This window comes from Mastigoproctus giganteus, chromosome 11 (assembly GCF_048544385.1).
Source record: "Mastigoproctus giganteus isolate SK-2022 chromosome 11, ASM4854438v1, whole genome shotgun sequence".
NCBI classification, from domain to species: domain Eukaryota; kingdom Metazoa; phylum Arthropoda; class Arachnida; order Uropygi; family Thelyphonidae; genus Mastigoproctus; species Mastigoproctus giganteus.
The window spans coordinates 125,282,443-125,307,459 of record NC_143585.1 but is presented as its reverse complement, the minus strand read 5'-3'; the positions used below and the strand labels follow the sequence as shown (position 1 = coordinate 125,307,459).

The following is a 25,017-nucleotide window of genomic DNA, read 5'->3' as shown; positions in this document are numbered from 1 at the left end:
GCCCTTGAAAGATGATATCCGCTCTACAACGTCATCAACCTTTGCCCCTGGCAGACATACCCTGGTCCTGTTCCACCTATCCTTTTTACATAGCATGTTCCCCGTTTCCCTGACAATAGAGTCACCAACAACTAATAGTTCCTGTGGGACCAGCGCATTCTGCCTTGGGGTTTGCCGCTGTGTTGCGCGATGACCAAGTGCAAGCTCTGGCGTTGATGTGGGCAGCTGAGAGCTTGATGGGCCCCTCAATTTATTTCCTTCGAGGGCATCCACCCTGTCCTTCAAACTCTCATATAGGCCCATAACAACGCTGAGTTGTCGCCTGATTTCCTTACATCGCGCACACACAAAGACATCCCCCATGGCAATATCATGTTCCGTTCCAGAGAGTTCGGCAAACATTTCACAAGTTGCACATTTTTTTAGGCTGTGATGCGTTGGAGAATCGCCCCCCCTCAGTTCTCCCCTGAGTCACAACACTCCTGCCACTTTGTGCCCGTTGTTTTGCTGCTCTAGTTTGGGGCATGGTAGTTTAAATTAATAAAATCAATAAATTAAATGTCAGTAGTAAATGTCGTAATCTGCCTTCGCCTGCCTAACCTCCTTTGTAACTTGGTTACAGATCAACTTGTATCTATCATAGGCTTCTGTGTCATGTGTTAATTTGTATGTATCCCATGCATGTTTCTTCTCTGCCATAAGGCTCATCAGTTCATCTGACATCCATTTAGGCCTAAACCTTGAACAGTATTTCTTAGTTGGTATGTAAAGCCTAGTAGCTTCCAAGATAAGTTCTTTGAATGCTTCCCATTTTGCATTTGCTGTTGGTAACATCATCAGTTGGTCCCACTATATAGAATTTAAACACTGTCTCAGTCCATCGTAGTCACCTTTACGAAAGCAATAACCCTTCCCTTTACCCCTAATGGTAGTTACCTCTTTGGGTAAATCCCACTTCAGCACACTGTGATCACTGCCACCTAGTGGTTCATTTATCTGCAGATTCTTAATGCATGAAGAATCACTGCTGATAATCAAATCAAGAGTATTCCTCCCTCTAGTTGCCTCCCGAACATGCTGATGTAGAAAACAATCATCCAATAAATCCACAAAAGCCTTGCTAGTGTGTGAGTGACCAGCCCCCAAATTCCAGTCAATATCTGGGAAATTAAAATCTCCCATTATAAGACTCTCTGATTTACTGGCCCACTCTATTTCCCTGTACAGTTTCTTATTATACTCATCAGAGTCATTAGGCCTATAGCACACTCCTACTCTCAATTTTGATCTCCCAATGCTTATGTCACACCAAACTGACTCGACACTGCACTGTCCAGCGATGTCCACTGGCTTCACTTCCTTGGATTTTATGTATTTCTTAACTAATATCATAACCCCTTCTCCCTTCCTATCCAGTCTATCCTTTCTGTAGACGTTGTACTCCCCAAATTCCAGTTCTGCATTCCTTATATCTGTGTGACACCACGTCTATGATATCCCAACAATATCTGCCTTTGATGTTTTGAGCAATACCTCAAATTCATCAAATTTATTTACTAAACTCCTAGCATTGGTGTACACGCAAGTATACATGCACCTATTTCTATTCTTAGCTACCCTAACACAACCCATATGTTTACTTGTACCGCAATGACTCCCGGCAGTCTCTGAAATATCCTGCATCTTGTTTTTCAGGCTTCTGCTCATTCCAATAGAAGCAGTGCAAGAATCTCTTTCACCTCTGCCAGTGGCCACTGTTAATCTATTCGTCTTTGTCTCCCTCCAAGCTAGCAGTTTTCCGACCCACCTAACACTGCCTCGATAGCATCAGCAAATATTCTTGCACCCTTTCTATTTAAGTGTATCCCATCCCTGTAGAAGCAATCTCTCCTGTTAACAAGTACAGTCCAGGCTGAAAAAAATGCTACCCCTTGAGCCTTGCACAATCTTTCCAGGGCTGAATTGATCGACAAGGCTCTCATCATATACTCCCTTCTATCGTGTCTGGGCAGAATTGCAGACACTTTCATCAAATTCAACCCTATTTTACGGCTTTTTTTCAACAGTGACCTGTACTTGTTAAGCAATTCTGCCGGTCTCCTACTCTTGATATCATTAGTGCCAACGTGTACAACTATATCACCTTTTGTTCCCTTAAAAGATGATACCTGCTCTACAACGTCATCAACCTTTGCCCCTGGCAGACATACCCTGGTCCTGTTCCACCTATCCTTTTTACAAAGCATGTTCCCCATTTCCCTGACAATAGAGTCACCAACAACTACTAGTTCCTTTGGGACCAGCGCATTCTACCTTGGGGGTTGCCGCTGTGTTGCGCGACGACGAAGTGCAAGCTCTTGCGTTGATATTATTCCAATAACACGCTCCCACTTTCATTTTTGTTTTCCCTGGCTTATGTCACACCAAACTGAGTCAATATTGCACTGTCCATCTATGTCAACTGGATGCACTTCTGTAGATTTTATATGTGGCTTAACTAACTACATAACACCTCCTCCCTTCCTATTCTTTCTGTACACATTGTACTCCTCAAATTCCAGTTGTGGTTCCCTTATATCTGAGTGGCACCACATCTCTGATATCTAAACAATATCCACCTTGGATTTATTAACCAGCACTTCAAATTCATCAAATTTATTTACTATACTCCTAACATTGGTGTACATGCAAGTATACATGCACCTGTTCTTACTCTTAGTTACTCTAACATAGCCCACGTATTTACTTGTTTGAGTAAATCATTTTCACCTCTGCCTGCCGCTACTGTTAATCCCACCCCTAAGCTAGCAGTTTTCCAACCCACCTAACATTGCCTCGATAGCATCAGCAAATATTCTTGCACCCCTTCTATATAAGTGTATCCCATCCCTGTAGAAGCAGTCTTTCCTGTTAACAAGCACAGACCACACTGAGAAAAATTCTACACCATGAGCCCTGCACAATTTGTCCAGGGGCGAATAGATTGACAAGGCTCGCATCATATACTCCCTACTATCATGTCTGGGCAGGATTGCAGGCACTTTAAAACTTAACCCTAACTCATGACTTTTTTTTTCAACGTTGACCTGTACTTGCTTCCTGCACTTAATGTCATTACTGCCAACGTGAATAACAATATCACCTTTACCCTTGATGGTAGTAAGTCATGGAGTCTTGTTCAGCAGATATCATCTTTTAGTGCCCTTAAAAGATTATATCTGCTCTACAATGTCATAAAATTTTGCCCCTGGCTGACATACCCCAGTCCTATATATATATAATACAGATGTTTCCAACACAGAAACTGGAGATAGAAACGCTGTATGTATGTAATATGTAATGTAAAGTAACACACAGAACATCATTTGAACTCTACAAGGTAGAAGCTCTGGCAAAGTTCTGAAATAGTTATTCACTACTATAACCTCACCCCCCCACACAAACTGAATGAATGTGGCTCCTCCGTAGCCAGGTGGGAAGGAGCAGCAGTGCTTAGCACACACTTCTTGATTAGACCGGGGTTCGAGCCCGTCACCACCAAATACGGAGGATGCGGAAAGGTCATTCAGGGAATGACCACCGCATATCCCGGAGCAATATGGCCTTAGTTGCTAATGCTCCTAAAAACCAAATAACAAACAAACAAACAAACTGAATGTAGTATTTATACCACTGAACTGAATGCAAAACAAATAGCCTTGCATGGAACATGACCAACCAACATACTCAATAATATAATCTTTAGAGTCTCTGACTACACTACAAGCCATTGTGGTTGAAAGTGGGTCTTGTAATTATTGAAATTACACACCATGTGCCCACAACTGGAATAGGGAGTTTGAGCTTAACAAAAATGTGTGGATTTTCACTGAACTGTCTTCAGAGCGCTGATTTTGTTAGGCATTTAAGTATGTCTCTTGTGTATTCACATGTTATGGTTGAAAAGTAACACAGTTTATTTCATTTGCAAAATTTTTAAGAAAATGCTGACTATTACTACCATGCATTTTTGTATTCTGTGTTTTTCAAAATGAATTGAAACTATATCCTGTAAAGGATGTAGCCTCAGTTCAATTTACTGATTTCCCATGACTTTTTTTACTGTTAATTTTCATTGATATTTACTGAAATGTTTTATTGACAATTTAGCCTGTAGAATGCTGTATATTTTAAAATTAATCAATGAAATAATTTTTATTAATCTATCATGTTTACCAAACTGTTTTTATTGTAAGAAGTAAGAATTTTTCCCGTATTCATACTAATATTTTAAAATTGATCTTCATAGGTGTTTGGTACTGTACTTTATGTGCATCCTATCACAAAGCATATCTACTTGACCTTGCACCCACAGCTAACACCTTGGAATGTTCAAAAAATATTTGGGGTGCTTAGAGTTGGCAGTATTATAGAAGAAGCTGTAATTGTTGGAACCGATAAACGAGGAATCTATTTTAAACTGGACAATGATATCAAAGCATTTGCAGTGGTAAAGTAAATCTTTTAAATTCAGACTTTATAGAGTTAGCTAATCCATATTTAACCTTTTCAGGAGGTTACATGCATCTAAGGTATTTATTCCTTGAATGGCATGGTGCATAGAACTGCCTTACCGCTTTTTCAATGACTGGACAGACATCAACTGAGGGTTATCATTATGGAATTCTTAAAATTTCTAGTAGAATTAAAAATTTAAAGTTTTAGGAAATTAAATTTAGATCTAATTTGAAGGATTTTGTTTTATGGTTAATTTTTTATAAATAAATAACGATTATACTTAAAATCTTAAGAGCTACTTTTACAATATCACCATCATAAAAAGTCACTTTGGTCACAAGAACTTGTTGATTTGTTTATGAGTAACACACACACACACACACACACACACACACACACACACACACACACACACACACACACACACACACACACACACACACACACTGTGGTTTACGGGCGCCTCCGTAGCTAGGTGGGAAGGAGCAGCAGTGTGTAGCACACACTTCTTGATTAGACCGGGGTTCGAGCCCGTCACCACCAAGTACGGAGGATGCGGAAAGGTCAGGGAATGACCCCCGCATATCCCAGAGCAATATGGCCTTAGTTGCTAATGCTCCTAAAAACCAAATAACAAACAACAACAACAATAAACTGTAGTTTACTTAATGTTATTGTCAGGTGGTTTTTGGTGGACAAGGATCTCAGGATTATCTTTATAGTCTAAATATCAGGCTTTACTTGTGCCCTGAGGGTAACATTAATGCAGTATTGGCTTAGTGGATATGTGATAAAAAATTGTTTTAAATTAATACAGAATTATATAAACTAAATAATATTGTTGGAAAACCTTATCAGTTAAACTACAACTGCCTTATGAGAGCCCAAGAAAAAAAACAATACAGCTTCCAAACCAAAATGAAATATAACCTTCAGAAGAAGCTGAATGACCTCATGATCCCACCAATACCAGGAACAGCCTTACTGCAACCCGCTCTCTACAAAAACCACACCACTGTCTACAGGATCATTAAATCAGTCACGAGCAGTTAATCTGCAGAAAATCGACAATACAGCCCCACACAGGAACAGAAAACCTTCCAACCTTTGATGGGTTTTTCAGCGACAATGAAGAAATCAATATCCCCCAACCCTAGATGGACTTTTCCCACAACAAATTGTAATCCCTGAAGAGAACTGCAAAACAGAGAAGGTTCCTTTCCATTTCTCATCTGGAATAAACATTACAGAATAAAAAGGAGACTCATCATAATTAGATGGCCCCTTCCACTATCTGAAACAAACAATGAATGTAACAGATACCCACAACACTGAAGTATCACGTAACCTAGTAGCAGCAGCCCAGAAAAGACCTCTGATAAAGAAGAACCTTACATTCTTGATCACATCATTACTTACGAATCAGATGACATCAGCTTAAACTATAGAAACCATTGGCAGATAGTGCTCATGGAGTCATTAGTTGGAAGATGAATAAAGAAGTTGCAGTATTTAAAGATAACTATGGCAGTTTAAGGCACTACATGGCATATATTAATTGGACGTATTGCAGAGGGAGGGTGAATACATTAGGCTTATGAAATTCCTTCAAAGCAATAATCACAGAAGCCATGAATGCATATAGGCCATTAAGAAAATATAGTACAAGGAGGATGCCAGGATAGATGAATAGGGAGCTGGCTTGTCTAATAGAACAGAAAAAGACTAGAATAGAAAATTTCAGAATTATGAATAGTACTGAAGCCTACAACAGCTACAAGTTAATCTGCAATACGCTGTACAACAAAATTAACAGAGCAAGATGTTTTTCATGAATATTTCATTGCGAACAGTGTTACCAAAGGAGAATAATGATAGTCGTTTATGTCTGATCCTTATACACTCATAGATTTTATCGGACAATAACAGTGTGTCGGCTATATATAACTTTGTACAATGAATTAATTTATAATTTTATCTAGAATCTTTTATTGTTTTATGTTTTTAACTGTTTTAGTACATATACTCTTCTAACAATAATATATTTATTATAATATTATATATTTACATTTTATACCTCTTTGACTTGGTGCATTATAGCCCCTGCTGCTGACATGCCATAAAACTCTTAAGCAAACAAACAAACCATTGGTCCAGCCTATCAAAGAATGCCATATGACTTGAAGCCGTGTAGTCGCAGGCAGAGGTGGCATGTTGGCTTAATGTGTCGTGAAGTGTTGTCTCAGCACTATGGAAGCATTTTCCAGGGGACAGGAACCATTACAAGAAGAGCTGGCCAAGGTCACCCGAGTGCTACCCAAATCAGCACAGACTACTATCTGGCTCTGACAGCAAGGCAGAACCTTATGATGTCCTGTCATCAACTGTTTCTTGAGGTTGCTGTAGCCACAGGTGAAAGCATTTCCAACCAGACTGTGTTAAGTAGGTTCGATTCAAGTGGACTCTAATTTCTATGTAAAGAAGCCAGTGGTTTGTATCCTATTAACCCAAAATCACATCAGAGCTCATCGAAACTGGTGTCATGAACATGTGACATGGAGCTCTGCTAAATGGGGTATAGTTCTGTTCTCTGATGAGTCCATTTTTCAAACATATTCAAGACGTTATTTCAGCTAGAGAAAATGAAGAATGTGGTACCACTCCTCCAATATCAGAGAAAGGGGCACTTACGGTGGGCGTAGTGTTCTCATTTGGGGCAAAATTATGATTAACGGCCACTCCCCTTCCTGTTTTTGATAGGGGGTATCATATCTGCACAGCGATACCGAGAACAAATCCTCAAACTGTATGTGAGACTTTTTAGGATTGCAGTTTGCCTAGATTTTCTTTTCGTGCATGTCAACTTCACTGCATAGAGAGCCCAAGTGGCGGAGGAATCTTAAAACTGAATATTATAATTCAGCTTTAAATTTATTTAAGCTATCAACTTCTACAACAACAGATGGAAGTCTGTTCCAGCAATCAACTACCTGCTGGCTAAAGGCAAACTTCTGCACATTTATTCTACAATTGTGTTTCCTCAATTTGAATCTATGCCCCCTCAGGTTCTTAGTCTGAGCAAGCGGACGTATTCTGTCAGCATTGAGCCTGCTCAAACCATTCAAGGCCTTATACACCTCAATCAGATCACCTCGCAGGTGCCTAGTCTCCAGAGGCTGCAACTTGCAGAACTTAATCCTTTCTTTGTAAGTGCATCCCTTTGTTCCTCTCACCAATCTTGTTGCCCTTCTCTGTCCTCGTTCTAGCAACTCTACATCCTTCCTAAAATGAGGCCTCCACACTTGTACGCAGTAATTAAGGTTTGGCCTAGGCCGTTGCCTTATACAAAGAGATAATCACCTCCTTGTCTCTGCTAGCAAAATTCCTATATATCATTGACAAAACTTCATGACCTGCTCTGGCAGCCTTTCTGCACTGCTCAGAGAACTTCATGTCCAACTGTACAATTACCCCCAGATCTTTTTCATTCTGAACCTTCCTGAGTGTAGTACCACACAGTTGGTACATTTCTCTTGGGTTACTGCTACCCATATGCAGTACTTTGCATTTGTCAATGTTAAACTTCATTTGCCACTTCTCAGCCCATCTGTCTAACTTTTTTAGTTCCTGTTGCAGTAGCATACTGTCTTTAGTGTCATTAACAACCCTGCTAATCTTTGTATCATCTGCAAACGTGGACATTAAGCCTGATATACCTTCATCAATATCATTGATAAATACACAAAACAACAATGGTCCCAGCACCTTATCCTGGGGGAATCCATGAATAACGTTAGTCCACGTAGAACAGTGTCCATTTATTACTACTCTCTCCCTTCTCCCACTCAAACATCGCTTTATCCATTGCAGTAATTTTCCCCATTATGCCATGCCGCTCAAATTTGTTCAGCAGTCTTCCATGTGCAATGGTATCAAAAGCTTTCCTGAAATCCAAGTATATGATATCAAATTTATTTTTTGCATCCAGTTCCTTTGTGACCACATCTTAGTAACCAAACAAATTGGTCAGACAAGACTTCCCCTTAACAAACCCATGCTGTGTCTGAACTATTGCTGCAGTCTTGTCTAGGAGGTGATCCTGTTTCACCTCTTTAACCAGTGACTCCATTATTTTCCCCGGAACAAAATTTAAACTTACAGGGTTGTAATTATTTGACCAAAGAGGGTTCACTCTTTGAACCCTCTTGGTGATTTGGGGATACATTTGTACATCTCCAGTCCATGGGTACCTCTCCTGAATGTAAGGATTCTCTCATAATTATGGATAAGGGTTTGCTAACTTCCCTTGTTGCCTCCTTTAATATAACTGGATAGATTCCATCTGTCCCAGGTGCCTTTTTTATGTTTATCTTCAATTTCTCCTCCACTTTGCTCTCAGTTATAACAAAATCACTTAGCTTCCCGTTAGAGTTTGATAAACTACTGGTATTCTCTTCCTTGAATAACTCCTCATGTGTGAATGTAGATGCAAAATACTCATTCAGTTTATTAGCTACTTGAGCAGGATCATCAATAGTCGAACCTTCTATGTTAAGTGGACCAATCTGATTCATCCCCTTCCTTCTAGAATTTACATCAGTAAAGAACTCTTTGCTGTTTTTCGTTGCATCCTTTGCCAAAGATTTCTTGAAATCTGCCTCTGGCTGATTTCAAGAAATCTTTGAAATTTCATAATTTATATGCATCCCGTGCATTTTTCTTCTCTTTCATTAATGAGCCTCATTAATCCAGCTGACATCGATTTAGGCCTGAATCTTGAACAGTATTTCTTAATTGGTATGACGGTAGTAGTAGCCTTCAAGATTAAGTCCCTGAAGGCTTCCCATTTAGAATTAAACATTGTTAAGATCATCAGTTGATCCCACTGTACAGAATTTCAAAACTGTCTGAGAACACTGTAGTCAACTTTATAAAAGCAAAAATTCCTCCCTTTACTGCTTATAGTAGTTACATCTTTAAGTAAATCCCACATCAGTGCTGATAATTAGATCAAGAGTATTACCACCTCTGGTTGCCCCTCGAACATGTTGCTGTAGAAAACAGTCATCCAATAAATCCACAAGTCTTGCTAGTGCATGAATGATTGGTCCCACAAGTTCCAGTTAATATCTGGAAAGTTAAAAATCCCCCATTATAAGACATTGTGATTTACTGCTCCACTCTATTTCTCTGCACAATTGCTCATTATACTCATCAAATTCATTAGGCCTATAACACACACCTACTTTCATTTTCCCTTTCCCAATTCTAATGTTACACCAAACAGACTCAACATTGCACTGTCTACCCATGTCAACTGGATGGACTTCGTTAGATTTTGTGTTTCTTAACTAATAGCATAACCCCTCCTCCCTTCCTACCCTGTCTTTTCCTTTCTGTACACATTGTACTCCCCAAATTTCAATTCTGCACTGCTTATATCTGTGTGACACCGTCTCTGATATCCCAACAATATCCGTCTTGATCAGCACTTCAAATTCATTTACTTATTTATTATTCTTCTCGCATTGGTGTACATGGAAGTATACATGTATCTATTCTTACTCTTAGTTACCGTAACACAGCCCATGTGTCCGCGTGTTTACTTAAATTCAATTGAACATGTGTGGGACACCCTTGGGTGTTGCATTGCATACTGACAGTAAACTCCTCGATCACTTGGTGTGTTAATGTCTGTGCTGGTGGAAGAATGTCATTTGTTGCCTCTGAATCTTATGGACACCCTTATTTTGAGCATGGTTTACTGCTGTCAGGCCTGTTTAGCCATTGGAGTGTATCATACGGCATACTAATGTCATGTGATCATATTTTTGAGCATCTTATCAACTTCAGTAATGTGACCTTTTTGGTAATTCTTATACAACCCCTATAAATGTCCCTTATACTTGTCCAAAGTTTCTTGCTGTATCCTCATGTCATCGTTATTCTGTGGTACACCCTCATACCAAATTTTGCTGTTACACCACATTTTCTACTTGTTCTGTTAATTATGTTGAGCAGTGTAGTAGCACAGATAAGGTTAACTAATATGAGTACTGGCTATGAGTGCAAAAAATGGGAACAAAGAGTTCTCATTTGATTGCAAAAGATGTTGCTTTACATAATCTTTCAGAAAAAGTACAGTCAATACTTTTTCTGAAAGATTATGGAAAGGTTATGTAGGTGTTACACTCAGGGTAGTGGAGAATGAAAGAGACCTGGGGGTAATTGTGCAGTCAGATATGAAGTTTTCTGAGCAATGCAGACAGGCTGCCAGAATAAGTCATGGGGGTCTTGTCAATGATTTGCAGGAATTTTGCAAGCAATGATAAAGAGGTGGTTATCCCCTTGTATAAGGCAATGGTCAGGCCACACCTTGACTACTGCGTACAGGTCTGGAAGCCTCATTTTAAGAAGGATGTAGAGTTGCTAGAACGAGTACAGCGAAGGGCAACAACAAGACTGGTGAAGGGAACAAAGGCGTGCTGTTATATAGAAAGGCTTAAGTCCTGCAAATTGCAGCTTCTGCAGACTAGGCACCTGCAAGGCAATCTGATTGAGGTTTAAAAGGCCTTGAATAGTTTGAGCAGGCTCAATGCTGATGGGATTCTTCCTCTTGCTCAAATTACAAACCTGAGGGGGGGGAATAGATTCAAACTGAGGAAAGACAGTTGTAGAATAGATATGCAGAAGTTTGCCTTTAGCCAGCAGGTAGTTAATTGCTGAAACAAACTTCCCTCTGTTGTTGTGGAAGTCAATAGCTTAAATAAATTCAAAGCAGAACTAGACAAACATTTGGAACGAATGGATCAGTGAAATGGAATGGTTTTTTTTTTTTTTTTTTTGTGGCTGATGCTGTATAAGCTTGCTTTCTTACATAATGTGCCTCTACTTATGCTAAATTTAAATACTGAAGAACAAAGATGATATTTAGTGATAATGAGAGTCATGTATTGATCAAAGTGAGGTGTTTTTCACTCAAGGTGAATTGAATTTACCTATCAATTTGGTTAAAGATGAAAGGGCTGTGGGCGGACATTGACTTTCCGGAGACCCATGTCATAAAGCAGTGGTGTCTAACCTTTTCTCGTATAGGGGTCATATTCAAAGTCAGATTTGTTTTGCTGGCCGCAACGAGTTATTCGAAAAATTAGTGTGTTGCATTTTCCATATCTTGTTACATGTAAAAGAAAGTCTCTATTTTCTTGTTACCGTTTTTTATTTTCAGGCTACATTATATGTATATATTATATAAAAAATGAAAATTCCCAATACTTTTACATGTAACAAATCTATATCAGTGATTTATTTTTTTAGAGTTTATTAAAATTAAAAAATTATGACTTTTTTTTTTTTTTTAAACTTTACTTTTCCTTTTAAATGGTCACTTTAGAAATTTACAACCTGAAAAGGATCACTGCTTTTCAATATTAAGGTGTATCAATAAATATAATGATACACCTAAAATTGAAATATTCGAAATATTTTATTAAGTACGATACACTTACTGAATACATTTACTGAAATACTAAAACACATTTACTGAACAAAGCTTAACATTTAATGAGATGGTTAAGGCTGAATATTTTTAGATAATTGTTCAAAATTTGGTTGAAAATTTTTGATGCCAATTCTCAATACAGAATGAAGATGCTCGTCTGTTATTCTGTTTCTTTTTAAATATTTATTTGATTTCATGCGTGAAAAAACTTGCTCGCAAACATACGTTTATCCGAACAAAGTAGCCACTTTTGTGGCATTTTATTTTATTAGGGGGAAACCTTCAAATGGGAGAGCCATATAGAATTAAAGTGCGGTAGTTTATTTTCGCAGTCAATATACAGGTAGCCCTCGTATAACAGGGCAGTCAGGTTCCTATAAATCTTGTGTTCAGTTTCCTATAAAATAAGAATGTAATCACAAAAAGGGTGATTATGTTCCAAATGCTAACAAGAATACAATGTTAACAAAAATACACCATTCTAGATTTCGTGTATTTTCTGCTCTCTTTAAAAAATCATTAATCTGGGTTGTTTTTTCTTTTGAATTTTAAGTATTTTTGAAGCTCACTTTTGAACTTTGTGCTCCTTTCAGTTGAAGAATCTGCATTCAAAAAATAATATTCTAATTGCTTGGCTAACTTTCTGCCTTCCCGTATACTTTTTAGTGTAAAATTTGTGACTTCAGAATTTTCATCTGCGCTATCATCCTCTGAATTTATTTGATTTGCTTCGAATACCATTTTCACCAAATTCGCTTCTCCAGCTTCTTTTTTTTCTACTGGTAATTCTCAAACGTCTTCAGTATTACTGAAGACGTTCATGCCTTTTTTTTTTTTCTAGGAGCATTGGCGACTAAGGCCATGTTACTCTGTGTATATTGTATATAAATTGCATGTTCTGGGGTCAATTTTCTATTTTGCTGGACGAAAAACCCAAATTTCCAGGAGAAGAAACCATGCTAACCTCGTCTGTGGCCGAGTAACTCAACCACATTGTGAAAAAGACCCATAAAAATTCCTCTGTCATTGACTCGATTTGAACTTAGGTCGCTTCCACCCGGTTTGGGGAGGATGGCGATTCTACCAACTGTGCTACCTACGAGGGCTTCAGTAATCATATCATCAAAATCTTCCCCTCCTACCGACTTAGTAATTTCTACTGTTGCACTGATTCCGTTTTCTGCTGTTTCAATCATATTTCCTGAATGAACTGAATCTGGCCATATGTTTTCCAACACAAATTTAATGTTGATGGTTTTACTTCTTTGAGCGATAAAGCTATGATTTCGATACAGTACACAATTGAAAAACTTTTCCATGCCGTCATCACTTCAATTTTTCATCAGTCAATTCGGAATAAATTTTCCCCCCCCCCCAAAATCTATTGTAACGATTTTCTGATGTAATGAGTTTCAAAAACAGATATGATGCCTTGATCTATTGGCTAAATTAAAGAAGTTGTACAAGGAGGTGTGAACAATACTTCAACTTTTGGATGACCTAAATCTTTGGATGGCCTGGCACGTTATCCAATAGTAATAAAACTTTGAAATCTAGATTTTTCCAAAAGTTTAACAAGCACAAGTTCAATAGTACAGAATCTAACTCAGGTATTTCCCAACAAAGAAAAATACTGGGATTTCTCAATATATATATATATATATATATTTTTTTTTTTTTCATAATGATTGGCAAGCCAAAAGCACTGATTCACAAAAAAGATTGAAAATGTTTAAATATTACATCCAACATGATTGCAGAGTTTTTCCTGCACAAAAGCTTACATGTACCATGTTGTGGAGGATTGCTGTACTTTATCAATCGTACTAGAGTGAAACCATGTTATTGAAGTACCATGTTATACGGGGATTGCCTGTACTTATTTTGGAACCATGTTTTGGCTTGAAGATCAATAATTTCAAGTTGCAAGCTGGGATTGTATTTTTCATGGAAATAAATGGGTTCTCAAACAAGCCGATGTCTTTTTCATGGGATCTTATATCAGCATATCGACTTTCAGACTCGTCAAAAAGTAATTGTAATAATGAGAGGTAACGATTCTTTGGAAATGTGTTTCTCCTTTAGCTTGGTACAACATTCAAAGTGAACTAAATTGTCTTGCTCAATTTGGGATTAAAATAATAACAACTTATTCTGAAACAATTCGATGTCACAAACAAATCAGACTAATTTTCCTTTCCCTTGTGGGTTTAAATTAAGAGCATTTAAATGACTAAAAATGTCTGTATGAATTTCAAGATCAAGCAGCCACTCCATATTTGATAGTTGTTTTATTGGTTTCCCTTTTTCGGTTATAAAAATATCAATTTCACAACATAGTTTAAAGAACCTATAAGGCATCTTACTGCACAATATAAAATTACATCTTCGTATTCAGCTTCAATTTCTGAAAGAAACCGTAAAACATTCGGTGATCAAGGCCATGTGATCTCATAAAATTTACAGTTTAAATAACCACATTCATATGTTGGAGGTTCAATACTTTCCCACAAAGATCTTCTTGATGCACAATGCAGTGAATTCCAATTGGAGTTTCAGCTCCGATATCTATCATTTTCTTGGTTATTCTACCCATAAGCCCAGTGTTTTTACCAATCATAATTTTTGCACTGCCAGTTGGGACTCCTACCAAGGTTTTAATATTTAATACTTTTAATTTAATAACTTTTCAATAGATTGGCAAAAATTTTCAAAAAGATTTTCACCTAGAGTTGTTCCGTGCATACTCTGTAGATCAGCTTAACCTTCAGTTGGTACAAAATTATCATTAATTCCAGGTATGAAGATAAGGAGTTGGTCAGTGTCATTTGCATCAGTACTGTCTTCCCGTTCCACACCAAAATATATGGCGCCTCCATGGGCAGGAGCAGCAGTACGTATCATATGCTTCTTGATTAGACCGGGGTTTGCCCATGACCACCAAATACAGAGGATGCGGAAAGGTCAGGGAATGACCACCACATATCCGCGGAGCAATATGGCCTTAGTTGCTAATGCTCCTAAAAACCAAATAATAACAATAACACCAAAATATTTCATTTGTTTTATGTTTTCCAAAAGTTGTTCGAACAAATTCTTTCCAATATCTTCTACTCTTCGCATAATTGTTTGTCTAGGCCCGTGGTGGCGAACCTATGACACGTGAGTCAGATACTGACCCACGAAGGCTTTGTAAGTAACCCACGTGCACGCGTTTATTGTAATATTGGCCTACTTTTTTTAAATTATAACAGAGAGAAAAGATAATCGAAAATATTAAACATATTATAAAATATAAATATGTAATGTCAGATTTATAAAAAAAAAAAATAAATAAAAATAAAATATATAAATAAAAAATAACAAAAATCCAAGTGGAATGTGGACATTGTGCGTCGGCAAACGGTGTTCTATTGTATTAAACCATGCGTGTGGGTGACTCATTACATTGTGACATAAACTTGGCACGATTTGTCGTTGCATATAAGAACATAGATGTATCGGGCTAGTACCAAAGTTACCAGCTTGCACTCACGCAGTATTGGACTAAGAGGCAGACTTGACGTACACGTCTAGAAGTGTTAATAATAAATTAATTATAACTTAATTTTTCTATTGTCAAATTTTCTCATCTACATAATCGATGTAAGTATATTAAGTGGGCCTATGTTTATAAAAGTTCATCTAAAATTATTGCATCCTACATATATAATATATATGTAAGTTATAAAAATATATATATTATATATATTTTTTGCAGGCGTAGCCCTGAAACTGTCAGTGGTTAAAAAAATGAAAACTAACGGTACAAGCTCCAGACCATATCAAACAGAATGATCAAACAGAATGGTTTGATAAATATGGTGTGATTGAAAAGAATAAAACAACTCTGTGTGTTATTTGTAACGAAAAAGTCACCTCTCGTACATTCAATGTAAAAAGACATTTTGAAAAGTTGCATTTAAATCTTGGCTTCTCAACAGACGAAGAAAGGAGAGAATATTTTTTACAAAAGAAAAAACAGAATGATTCACAAACAAGTGTTTTAAAAACTTTTTTGACTCCGAAAAATAACATTACAGCTGCTAGGTTTCAAGTAGCCCATTGCATTGCTCGCCATGGAAAACCTCTTTCAGAAGGAGAGTTTGTAAAACAAGCATTTTTAGAATGTAGTGCTACTCTGTTTTCAGATTTTAAAGAAAAAGACTTGATTATAAAGCATATAAATGAATTACCAATAAGTCGCAATACTATTAAAGATCGAGTAATAGAATTAGAAAGAAATATTTCTTCTCAAATACATAACGGCTTAAAGTCTGTAGAAATGTATTCGATTGCTTTAGATGAGAGTACTGATGTAAATGGTTATGCACAACTAGCAGTTTTTGCTCGATATAATGCAGGCAATATAATGAAAGAAGAGTTAATAAAACTAATAACATTGAAAGGAAGGTGTACTGGTCTTGATATTTTTAAAGAATTTGATAATGCATTTAAAAAAATGGAAATTGACCTACAAAAAATTGTTTCTGTAACAACAGATGGTGCTCCCAATATGGTGGGAAAAAACATTGGTTTTATTCAGCAGCTTAAGCAAAATATTAGACATTGTCTGAATGAATTTCATTGTATAATACACCAGCAAGTTCTATGTGCGAAGCAAGGTTTAAAAATATTTTCTAATGTAATGCCAGTTGTAATTAAAGTTATTAACTTTATAAACGCAAGCGGTCGTAATAAGCGAGAATTTGCACAATTATTAGAGGAAATTGAGTGCCAATATTCTGGGATTTTGACATACAACAATGTTCGATGGCTCAGTTGCGGCCAAGTTCTTAATCGGTTTGTCATTTTATTAGACGAAATAAAGCTCTTTTTGAATGAAAAAAAACAATAGTTATGACGAATTTTCAAATATAGATTGGCTAAATGATTTAATGTTCTTATGTGATATCACTCAGCATTTCAATGAACTGAATAAAAAACTTCAGGGACATGGACAAATTGCATTAATGATGTTGGAAAATATCAAAATATTTAAGAAAAAACTTGACATCTTTACTAAAGATTTGGAAATGAGCACCATGAAATATTTTCCTCAATTACAAAAACATTTTCAAAACACTAATGATTTTGAAAATATTTAACCATTTTGCAAGAAATAAAACAAGCTTTCCATGAGAGATATAATCAATTTAAAAGTTTGGAAAATACATTTCGCTTTATTTTATGCCCACATAAAGCAGAGTACGATACAATGCAGCTAAACGATTTTATGTGGCTAGGTATCACTAACTTAGAAATGGAATTAATTGAATTCCAAAGCAGCATAGTTTGGAAAAATAAATTTGAAAACTTGATTTTCGAAGTAGAAGGAAAAATTTCAGAAAGTAAAGCAGATAGGCCTAATGAAGATCCCACACTAAAAGTTGAAAATATTATATTAAATGCATGGTATTCTTAATCCAAACAATTTTACATGTACGAGGAAACTGGCAAATGCCCTTCTCACAATGTTCGGGTCCACATAGTCATGTGAAAAATTGTTTTCCTCAATGAATTTTGTTAAATCTTCCAACAGGAATAAACTTGGAAATGAATTGACTACAAAATGTATTAAAGTAATGAACACGAAGTATGTACCTAATATTAAGAAACTGTCTGAAAGTAAGCAACAACAAATTTTGCATTAAATATACTTTTATCAACTTTATTACACATACTGTATCTGTAATTATGTTAATTATTAATGAAGAATATTTCAAAATAAAAGTGTTTTCTTTTATTCCTTGCTCATTCAAATACTTTGTGCAGAGGCAGTACTGGTAACGATGTCACCTGGTGCGATACAAGGTATCAAATCAAGCTTCGATATTTACTTTTTTTAGCTCTTCACTTGAAAAAGTTAAAGTTATAAATCAAAAAGGAAACTAAAACCTTTTTTGGATTATTTCAAAAGTGAGAACCAAAAAGATTCAACTGTCAACTTTATCTCTTAACAAAATGTTCGATGTTTCCAAATAATTGGCACCCTTTTTACCCCCCCCCTTTCTAATTGAGGCCACTAACTTATGACTCACGGGCTAGTATTTAAAAAAGAAATAAAAATAATTGATCCACTCTTCAAAAAGGTTCGCCCTCACTGGTCTAGACAAATGTCTTGTATCATTGTTTGTTTCTCGAAACACATTTTTCCACAACTTTTAACAAACAATGCTTAACAAATTCACCATCATTGAACGGTTTACTTTCAAATGTGATCAAATGTGCAAATTGATAACTGGCACTTGCAGCAGATAAGTTTCTTGACTGATATGTTTTTGGTGTGTGCTGTTGTTTTCTTAATTCGTTTTGTAACTCTGAACACTTTGCTCTTTGCAACACACCTTTATGTTGATCATATGATTTATGCTTGGAATCATAGTGTCGTTTTAAAGTATATTCTTTGAAAACTCACGCAGTCTCCTTACGTACCAAACACACTGCTTTTTTGTGGTAATCAATGAAGAAATAGTCTTCAGTCCACCTTTGATCAAAAACACGACACTTCAAAACGAATTTCCTCTTTTGGAACATTTTTGAGGATGATTTTTTTAATTCAATACAAATAATAATAATCCAATACAATGAACAAGAAAATTAAAATAGTAGTTACATCAAAATAGTAGAATTTCACAATTTGAAAAGATTGATATGCACATAACTGTATTTAGCATATGTATGACAGCACTGAACCACATGCACATGTTTGATACAGTTGAGCTTGACCAAACCAAAAATCAAATTATTAGTTTTAGACCACCTGGATAATTAAATTCATCTGCTGTGCATTGTGTATTCTGTTGGTAAATTGCGTTCTCTAGTCGATTTGCCTATTTTGCTGGACGAAAAACCCGAGTTACCATGGGGGAGGGGAACCTTGCTATCTACGCCTGAGTCCCACTAAATCAGCAATGGAATGAAAGTTGAGCTCGATGCTTGCATGGCTGTACACGCAGTGGGGCAAATCTCTAAAATGCTGTTTTAGTTCACTTTCTGCATGGGCCATATAAAAATTAACTGTGGGCTGAATGTGGCCCGCAGGTCATAGGGCGGACACCACTGTCACAAAGCTTTTCCTGCTGTGTTGCTGTATCTGTGCAATTCATGTTTAGCTGAGGGAAGTTTTCAAGAGTATGGAGGATTGTCGTTCTTAGAGTAATTCTGAAAAATGTGGTGAAGTCCTTGAACAAGCTGATCTCATCACATTGTGTTATTCATCACCTCATCGGAAAAATATTTGAGATATTAGTTGTTACTAGATATATAAAAAGGTAAAGTGCAGCCATTATCAACCCACTGCAGGATAGAAGCCTCCTCAACAATTCATGCTGAGGGAAATGGACCATAATCTGCCATGCTGGTCCAGTGCGGGTTGGCAGATTGATCGTATTCAGCAGGCAGGGGCTTGAACCCCGGTCTACTCAAGGAGCGTGTGGTATGCACTCCCACTCGGCTACGGAGGCCACTAGATATATATATCTAAGTATAATTCTTTACATTTGTCTTCAAATAAACAATTCAGATATAAGAAAGGCTTTTTGGCTGAGGGTGCCATCAGGAAATTGATACTGCTGTAGAGAATTATGATGGATGGTATGTACTCAGTTTTTTTGTTGACTTTAAAGGTTTGTTCAATGCCCTGTGATGGGGTAGTATGTATCCTCCTCAACGCTTGGACTGCCCTCTCCCCTGGAAATTTATGTAACATCTTGCAGGATTGCTTCTCAGGCTGTAGAGTGGTAGTCAGATCCAGCTTATTTGAGGAGATTTATGAGTGGGAGCACAGCTGTCCAAAGGAGTCAATACTCAGATGCTATTCAATGTATTGGAAGAATTCTTGGAATGTGACATGGGTGATCCTCAGTAATTGCATAAGCTGATGATCTGGTATTTGTAATAAATAGAAATTCTAGAAAAGAGATAGAAGTGAAAGCTAGTACTTTACTTCAAGCTTTATTGGCATGGTGCTGCTTGCATAAGCGCAGTGTCTAAACAAAAAACTAATTGTGTTGCTAAGGGGCAGGCTGAGCCTGACAAGCCCACTGGTCGTTAGGAGTGGGGGGGGTGCCTCCCTCATATATGTGAAGTGTGTCAGTTTGTTCTTGGAGGAGCTTCTTCATTTTACAGAGCATGTTAAGCATGTGACGCAGAAGATTAAACTGCTTTATGCCAAGCTTTTGAGAGTTGTGAGGGTAAAAAGAGTTGTCAAGGGCAAAACTTAAAATATATTATATGGGTGTTAGTAAAATAATAATAAAATAATAAGAGGAGGTTTACCTCAATATAGCACGTAGAACACTTCCGTATGATATCCTCCAGAAATTAAAACGGAAAAAACGAAAAAATTGACAACTTACCGGTACATTAGAGTAAAATATAAAAAATTAAATAATCAATTTAACACAATTCAAATCAATTTAAAACAATTAAAAATCAAATTAACGCAAATAAATTATATGGGTGTATATTGGTGCCCGTAATTACCTATGCTGCCAGAGATTGTTAAACAATCAAAAACATTTGCTGTTTGCACAAAAATTTGCTCTTCTGGATATCACCCTTGCCTGTGTCATAGTATCTGCCGATGAATTACAGGTTATAGCTGCTAATTTGGTGGTTGTTTGAGACAGACTGATGTATCTTTTGATTCGAGGCATTCCGACAGAAGTTTTGGGAATTTTGTTGTGTATGGGAGATTTGGGGTGGCCCTCTGCTGGCAGCAGTTCGCAGTTCAGAAGAGGAGAATTAATGCTGAATTAGAAAAGATCTAGCAGGACAGATGGGTACATACTGCAAAAGGAAGAGAGACATCTTCTTGTCCTCTGCCTTGACTGTGAATTATCAGTAAAGACCCTGGTTGTAATTTAGCCTGCATGCCTGCTGCCCCTTTACCGGGCACGGCTTGAGGTCCTAGCAGATTCTGACTTTTGAAAATGTGGTGCCTCTCTCTTATTGAGGAATACTTAAAGCTATTATTTGTAAATAGAACTTATTTTACTGCATTTTTCAGATTTTTTAAAAATCTTTTTAAAAGAAGATATGGAGCACTAGATAATATAGGCCAGTTTCTAAGTGGTTAAACATTAGGCTGAGCCAGTGGATGACACAAGGTGTTATTCACTGGTGAGAGGCTAATGGCTATGCTCCATTTTTATGTATTTAATTTGATATTTTTAAACTTTGTTTTATTGTTAAATTAGTTAATGTTATTTTATCTGCTATGTTGTTTTTTTAAAGTGATTGTTTTATATATTACAAATTGTTTTTTATTATTTTATATAATTGGAAGGCATATATTAAAAAGATTTTGTATTAGTGCACACGAGTCTCTGGCCTGGGTGGCACCCTTGAAGAGTTAGTTAGTTAAACATGTAACATGTTACATCGCTTGGACTCCAAACATTGTTCAGAAACTTCAAACCTCACAAGGATAACTTTTCTGTCAGGCCCACAGTTAATGGTACAAACCATCCAGTGTGAAATATAGTATTTGCCATATACTGCAACAAAGCCATAGGCTTTTGCTGCACAGGAAGAAAAAAAAAAAGGGCAACTAGATAAGAAAATACCAATTATGTGCTTCCCTCCTCACGTAGGTAATTATCCATTTGACTTTTGAATTTATTTAAACTGTGAACCTCAACTAACTGTGACAATAACTTGTTCCAGCAATCAGTGACTCGGTGGCTAAAAGAAAACTTCCTAGAATCTAGTCTAAACCCCTTGTGGAATCTTTTAAACCCCTGTAATTTGAATTTATGATTTCTAATTCAGAATTCTTTATAACAGTGAAAATTTCTGCCTTCATTCGTTTTACTAACCCCTCCCAGAGGTGTATAAACCTCAATCAGGTCATCTCTAAGATACTTGGTTGTCAATTTCTGTAGCCCCCATAACATGGTCAACACGTAAAACATTACAAAAAAGAAAATACTCAATCTTGACTATTTTTATGCTGCTTGCTGAACATGAAAATCACATTAAAATTTGTCGACTGACTCTTTTTTTCGAATTATGCTGCTGAACAGTTGGGGTCTCATATTAGTGAGTTACTGTACATTATTAACTATGGCTCTCAGCAAAATGCATAGCAACACTGCAGTTTCAGTGCCAAGTCTCCAGATGCTGCAATTTGCAGAACTTAAGTGTTTTTTTGTAAGAGCATCCCTTTGCTCCTCTCACCAATCTTGTTTATATACTGTAATTGCACTTTATTCTTAAAAATGAGTAAAATATTTGAAAAAAAGTGTGAAAGATACTGCTGGTTCAGAGAGAAAAAGGAAATAATTTTAAAAAATACAAAATTGTGAACCGCTTTAAGCAGAAGGAAAGAACATGTGATATTGTGCATGCTACAGGCCTAAATGAGGCAATGCTGAGAACAATTAGAAAGAATGCAGAAAAAATAAAAGCAACTTTTATAGCAGGAACTACTCAAAGTGTAACAAAATCCATTAGATCAAGACATAAAGAATCGAAGAGATGAAACGTCTGTCATCTGTTTGGATTGAAGATCAAACAAAGAAAATATCAGGAACAAGTTTGCATATGGCAAAAGCATTAGCAATATTTTATTACATAATAATTGTAAGTTTTTTATTATGATTGTTAATTGTGTTCGATGTTTTGGTTATAAATGTGTGTTCAGTCTTGAGGTCGGAACCTAACCCCCTTTTCCCCCTGTAAGGTTTGTTATTTATATTGCATGATTTTGAATTACACGAGGGCTTTAAGGAACGCAACTACTGTGTTATATGAGGACTGACTGTATATCATTGACAAGACCCCATGACCTGCTCTGGCAGCCTGTCTGCACTCCTCAGAGAGCTTCATATCTGATTACACAATTACCCCAGGTCTTTTTCATTCTCCACTACACTACCCTGAGTGTAGTACCACACGGTTGGTACATTTCTCTGGGATTACTGCTCCCCATATGCAGTACTTTGCATTGGTCAATGTTAAACTTCAATTGCCACTTCTCAGCCCATCTGCCGAACTTTTGTAGATCCTGTTCCATTGGTATACTGTGATTACTGTCATTAACAGCAGCCCTGCCAACCTTTGTATCATCTGCAAACTTGGACATTAAGCCTTATATACTCCCTTCAATATAAAATATAGAAAACAACAATGGGCCCAACACCGAACCCTGGGGGACTCCACTATTAACATTAGTGCAGAGTGAGCATGTCTTTTAATTACCACTCTCTGTCTTCTCCCACTCAACCATCCTTTTATCCATTGCAGCAACTTGCCCTTAATCCCATAGTGCTCCAATTTGTACAGTAGTCTTCATTTTGCAACAGTATCAAAAGCTTTCCTGAAATCCAAGTACATGATATGAAAATTATTATTTTTTTCCTTCCAGTTCCTTTGTGACCACATCATAATATCCAATCACATTGCGCAGACAAGACAAACCCATGACAAGACAATCTCCTTTACAAACCTATGCTGGGTCTGAATTATTACTGCAGTCTTGTTTAGATTATCTTGTAATGCTTTTTTAACCAGTGATTCCATTATTTTCCCCAGAACAGAAGTTAAACTAACAGGTCTGTAATTACTCCTATCACCCTTCGATACCCTTTTGTGAATTGCGGATACATTTGCACATCTCGAATCAGTCGGAACCTCACCTGAATCCAGCGATGCTCTCATAATTATGGCTAAAGGTTTGCTTACTTCTTTAGCTGCCTCCTTTAATATAACTGGATAGATCTCATCCACCCCAGGTGACTTTCTTGTGTTTAACTTCAACAGTTTCTTGGCCACTTTGATTTCAGTTATTACAAAATCACTTAGCTCCCTGTTAGAGTTTAATAAGCATCTGTCCTCCACCTCCCTACAGAATTGCTCATGTGTGAATGTAGATGCAAAATACTCATTCAGTTTGTCAGCTATCTGAGCAGGATCATTGACAGTTGAACCATCAATATCAAGTGGACCAATCTCATTCATCCCCTTCCTTCTTGAGTTTACATAAGTAAAAGAAGTCTTTGTATTTTTCATTGCACCCTTTCCCAAAGGCTTCTCATAATCTGCTTTTGCCTGCCTAACCTCCTTTGTGGCTTGATTATAGACTAGTTTATATCTACCACAGCCTTCTGTGTTACCTGATAACTTATATGCATCCCATGCATTTTTCTTCTCTGCCACAAGTCTGATTAATTCATCTGATGTCTATTTAGACCTAAACCTTGAACAGTATTTCTTAGTTGGTATGAAAAGCCTATAGCTTCCAAGATTACTTCCTTGAATGCTTCCCATTTAGAATTTGCTGTTGGTAACATCATCAGTTGGTCTCACAGTATAGAATTTGAAAACTGTCTGAGACCACCATTGTCACCTTTACGAATGCAAAACTCCTTCCCTTTACCCCTGATCATAGTTACCTCTTTAAGTAAATCCCACATGAGTGCACTTGGTGTGCCTGGATTTAAGAGTACTATTTGCTCCAGTCTAGTTAGGGTTTTGTTTGTGGTTATATTATTGTGTTTACCAATTTCTATCACTGCTATTCCCCCCCCAACCCATTGGCTACTGTTTCCAACATCTGCTGTAAACAGTGCCAAGAGTTAGGACAGAGATACTATAAAAAGTACCTTGAGTTAGGTTAGAATATATATGGGTCTGCAATTCTGCACATACAGTACTGCCGACCGGGCTAGCCGGGTGGGTAAAGTGCCTGCCTGCCTGGCAACCCAAAGGTCGCGGGTTCGAATCCCGCCTCGGGCTTGGATCAAAGTATTGCAAAAACCCTGGGAGGTGCATTATGGCCACGGAAGCCGATGCGCCAACAACTACCAAAAAAAACAAAACAAAAACATACAGTACTGGCCACACAACTATGTGTGGCTTGAAAGTTTTTTGAATTAACTCAGTACTTGATGGAAAGGCCCCATTTAATATAATAATTGTTCTACCTGGGACAAATCCAACTTTGGAATTGAAATTTGGTATACAGCTCCTCC

The 25,017-nt window shown here is 37.0% G+C and overlaps 1 protein-coding gene across 1 annotated transcript in view; it reads left to right on the top strand.

Moving 5' to 3' along the window:
- Rrp5 (Ribosomal RNA Processing 5) overlaps positions 1 to 25,017 on the top strand; it is a 615,569-nt gene that overhangs the window by 130,683 nt on the left and 459,869 nt on the right. The window contains exon 9 of the mRNA XM_090384558.1: positions 4,289 to 4,489. Coding sequence (XP_090240684.1) covers positions 4,289 to 4,489 — 201 coding nt within the window. The remainder of the gene's footprint in view (positions 1 to 4,288; positions 4,490 to 25,017) is intronic.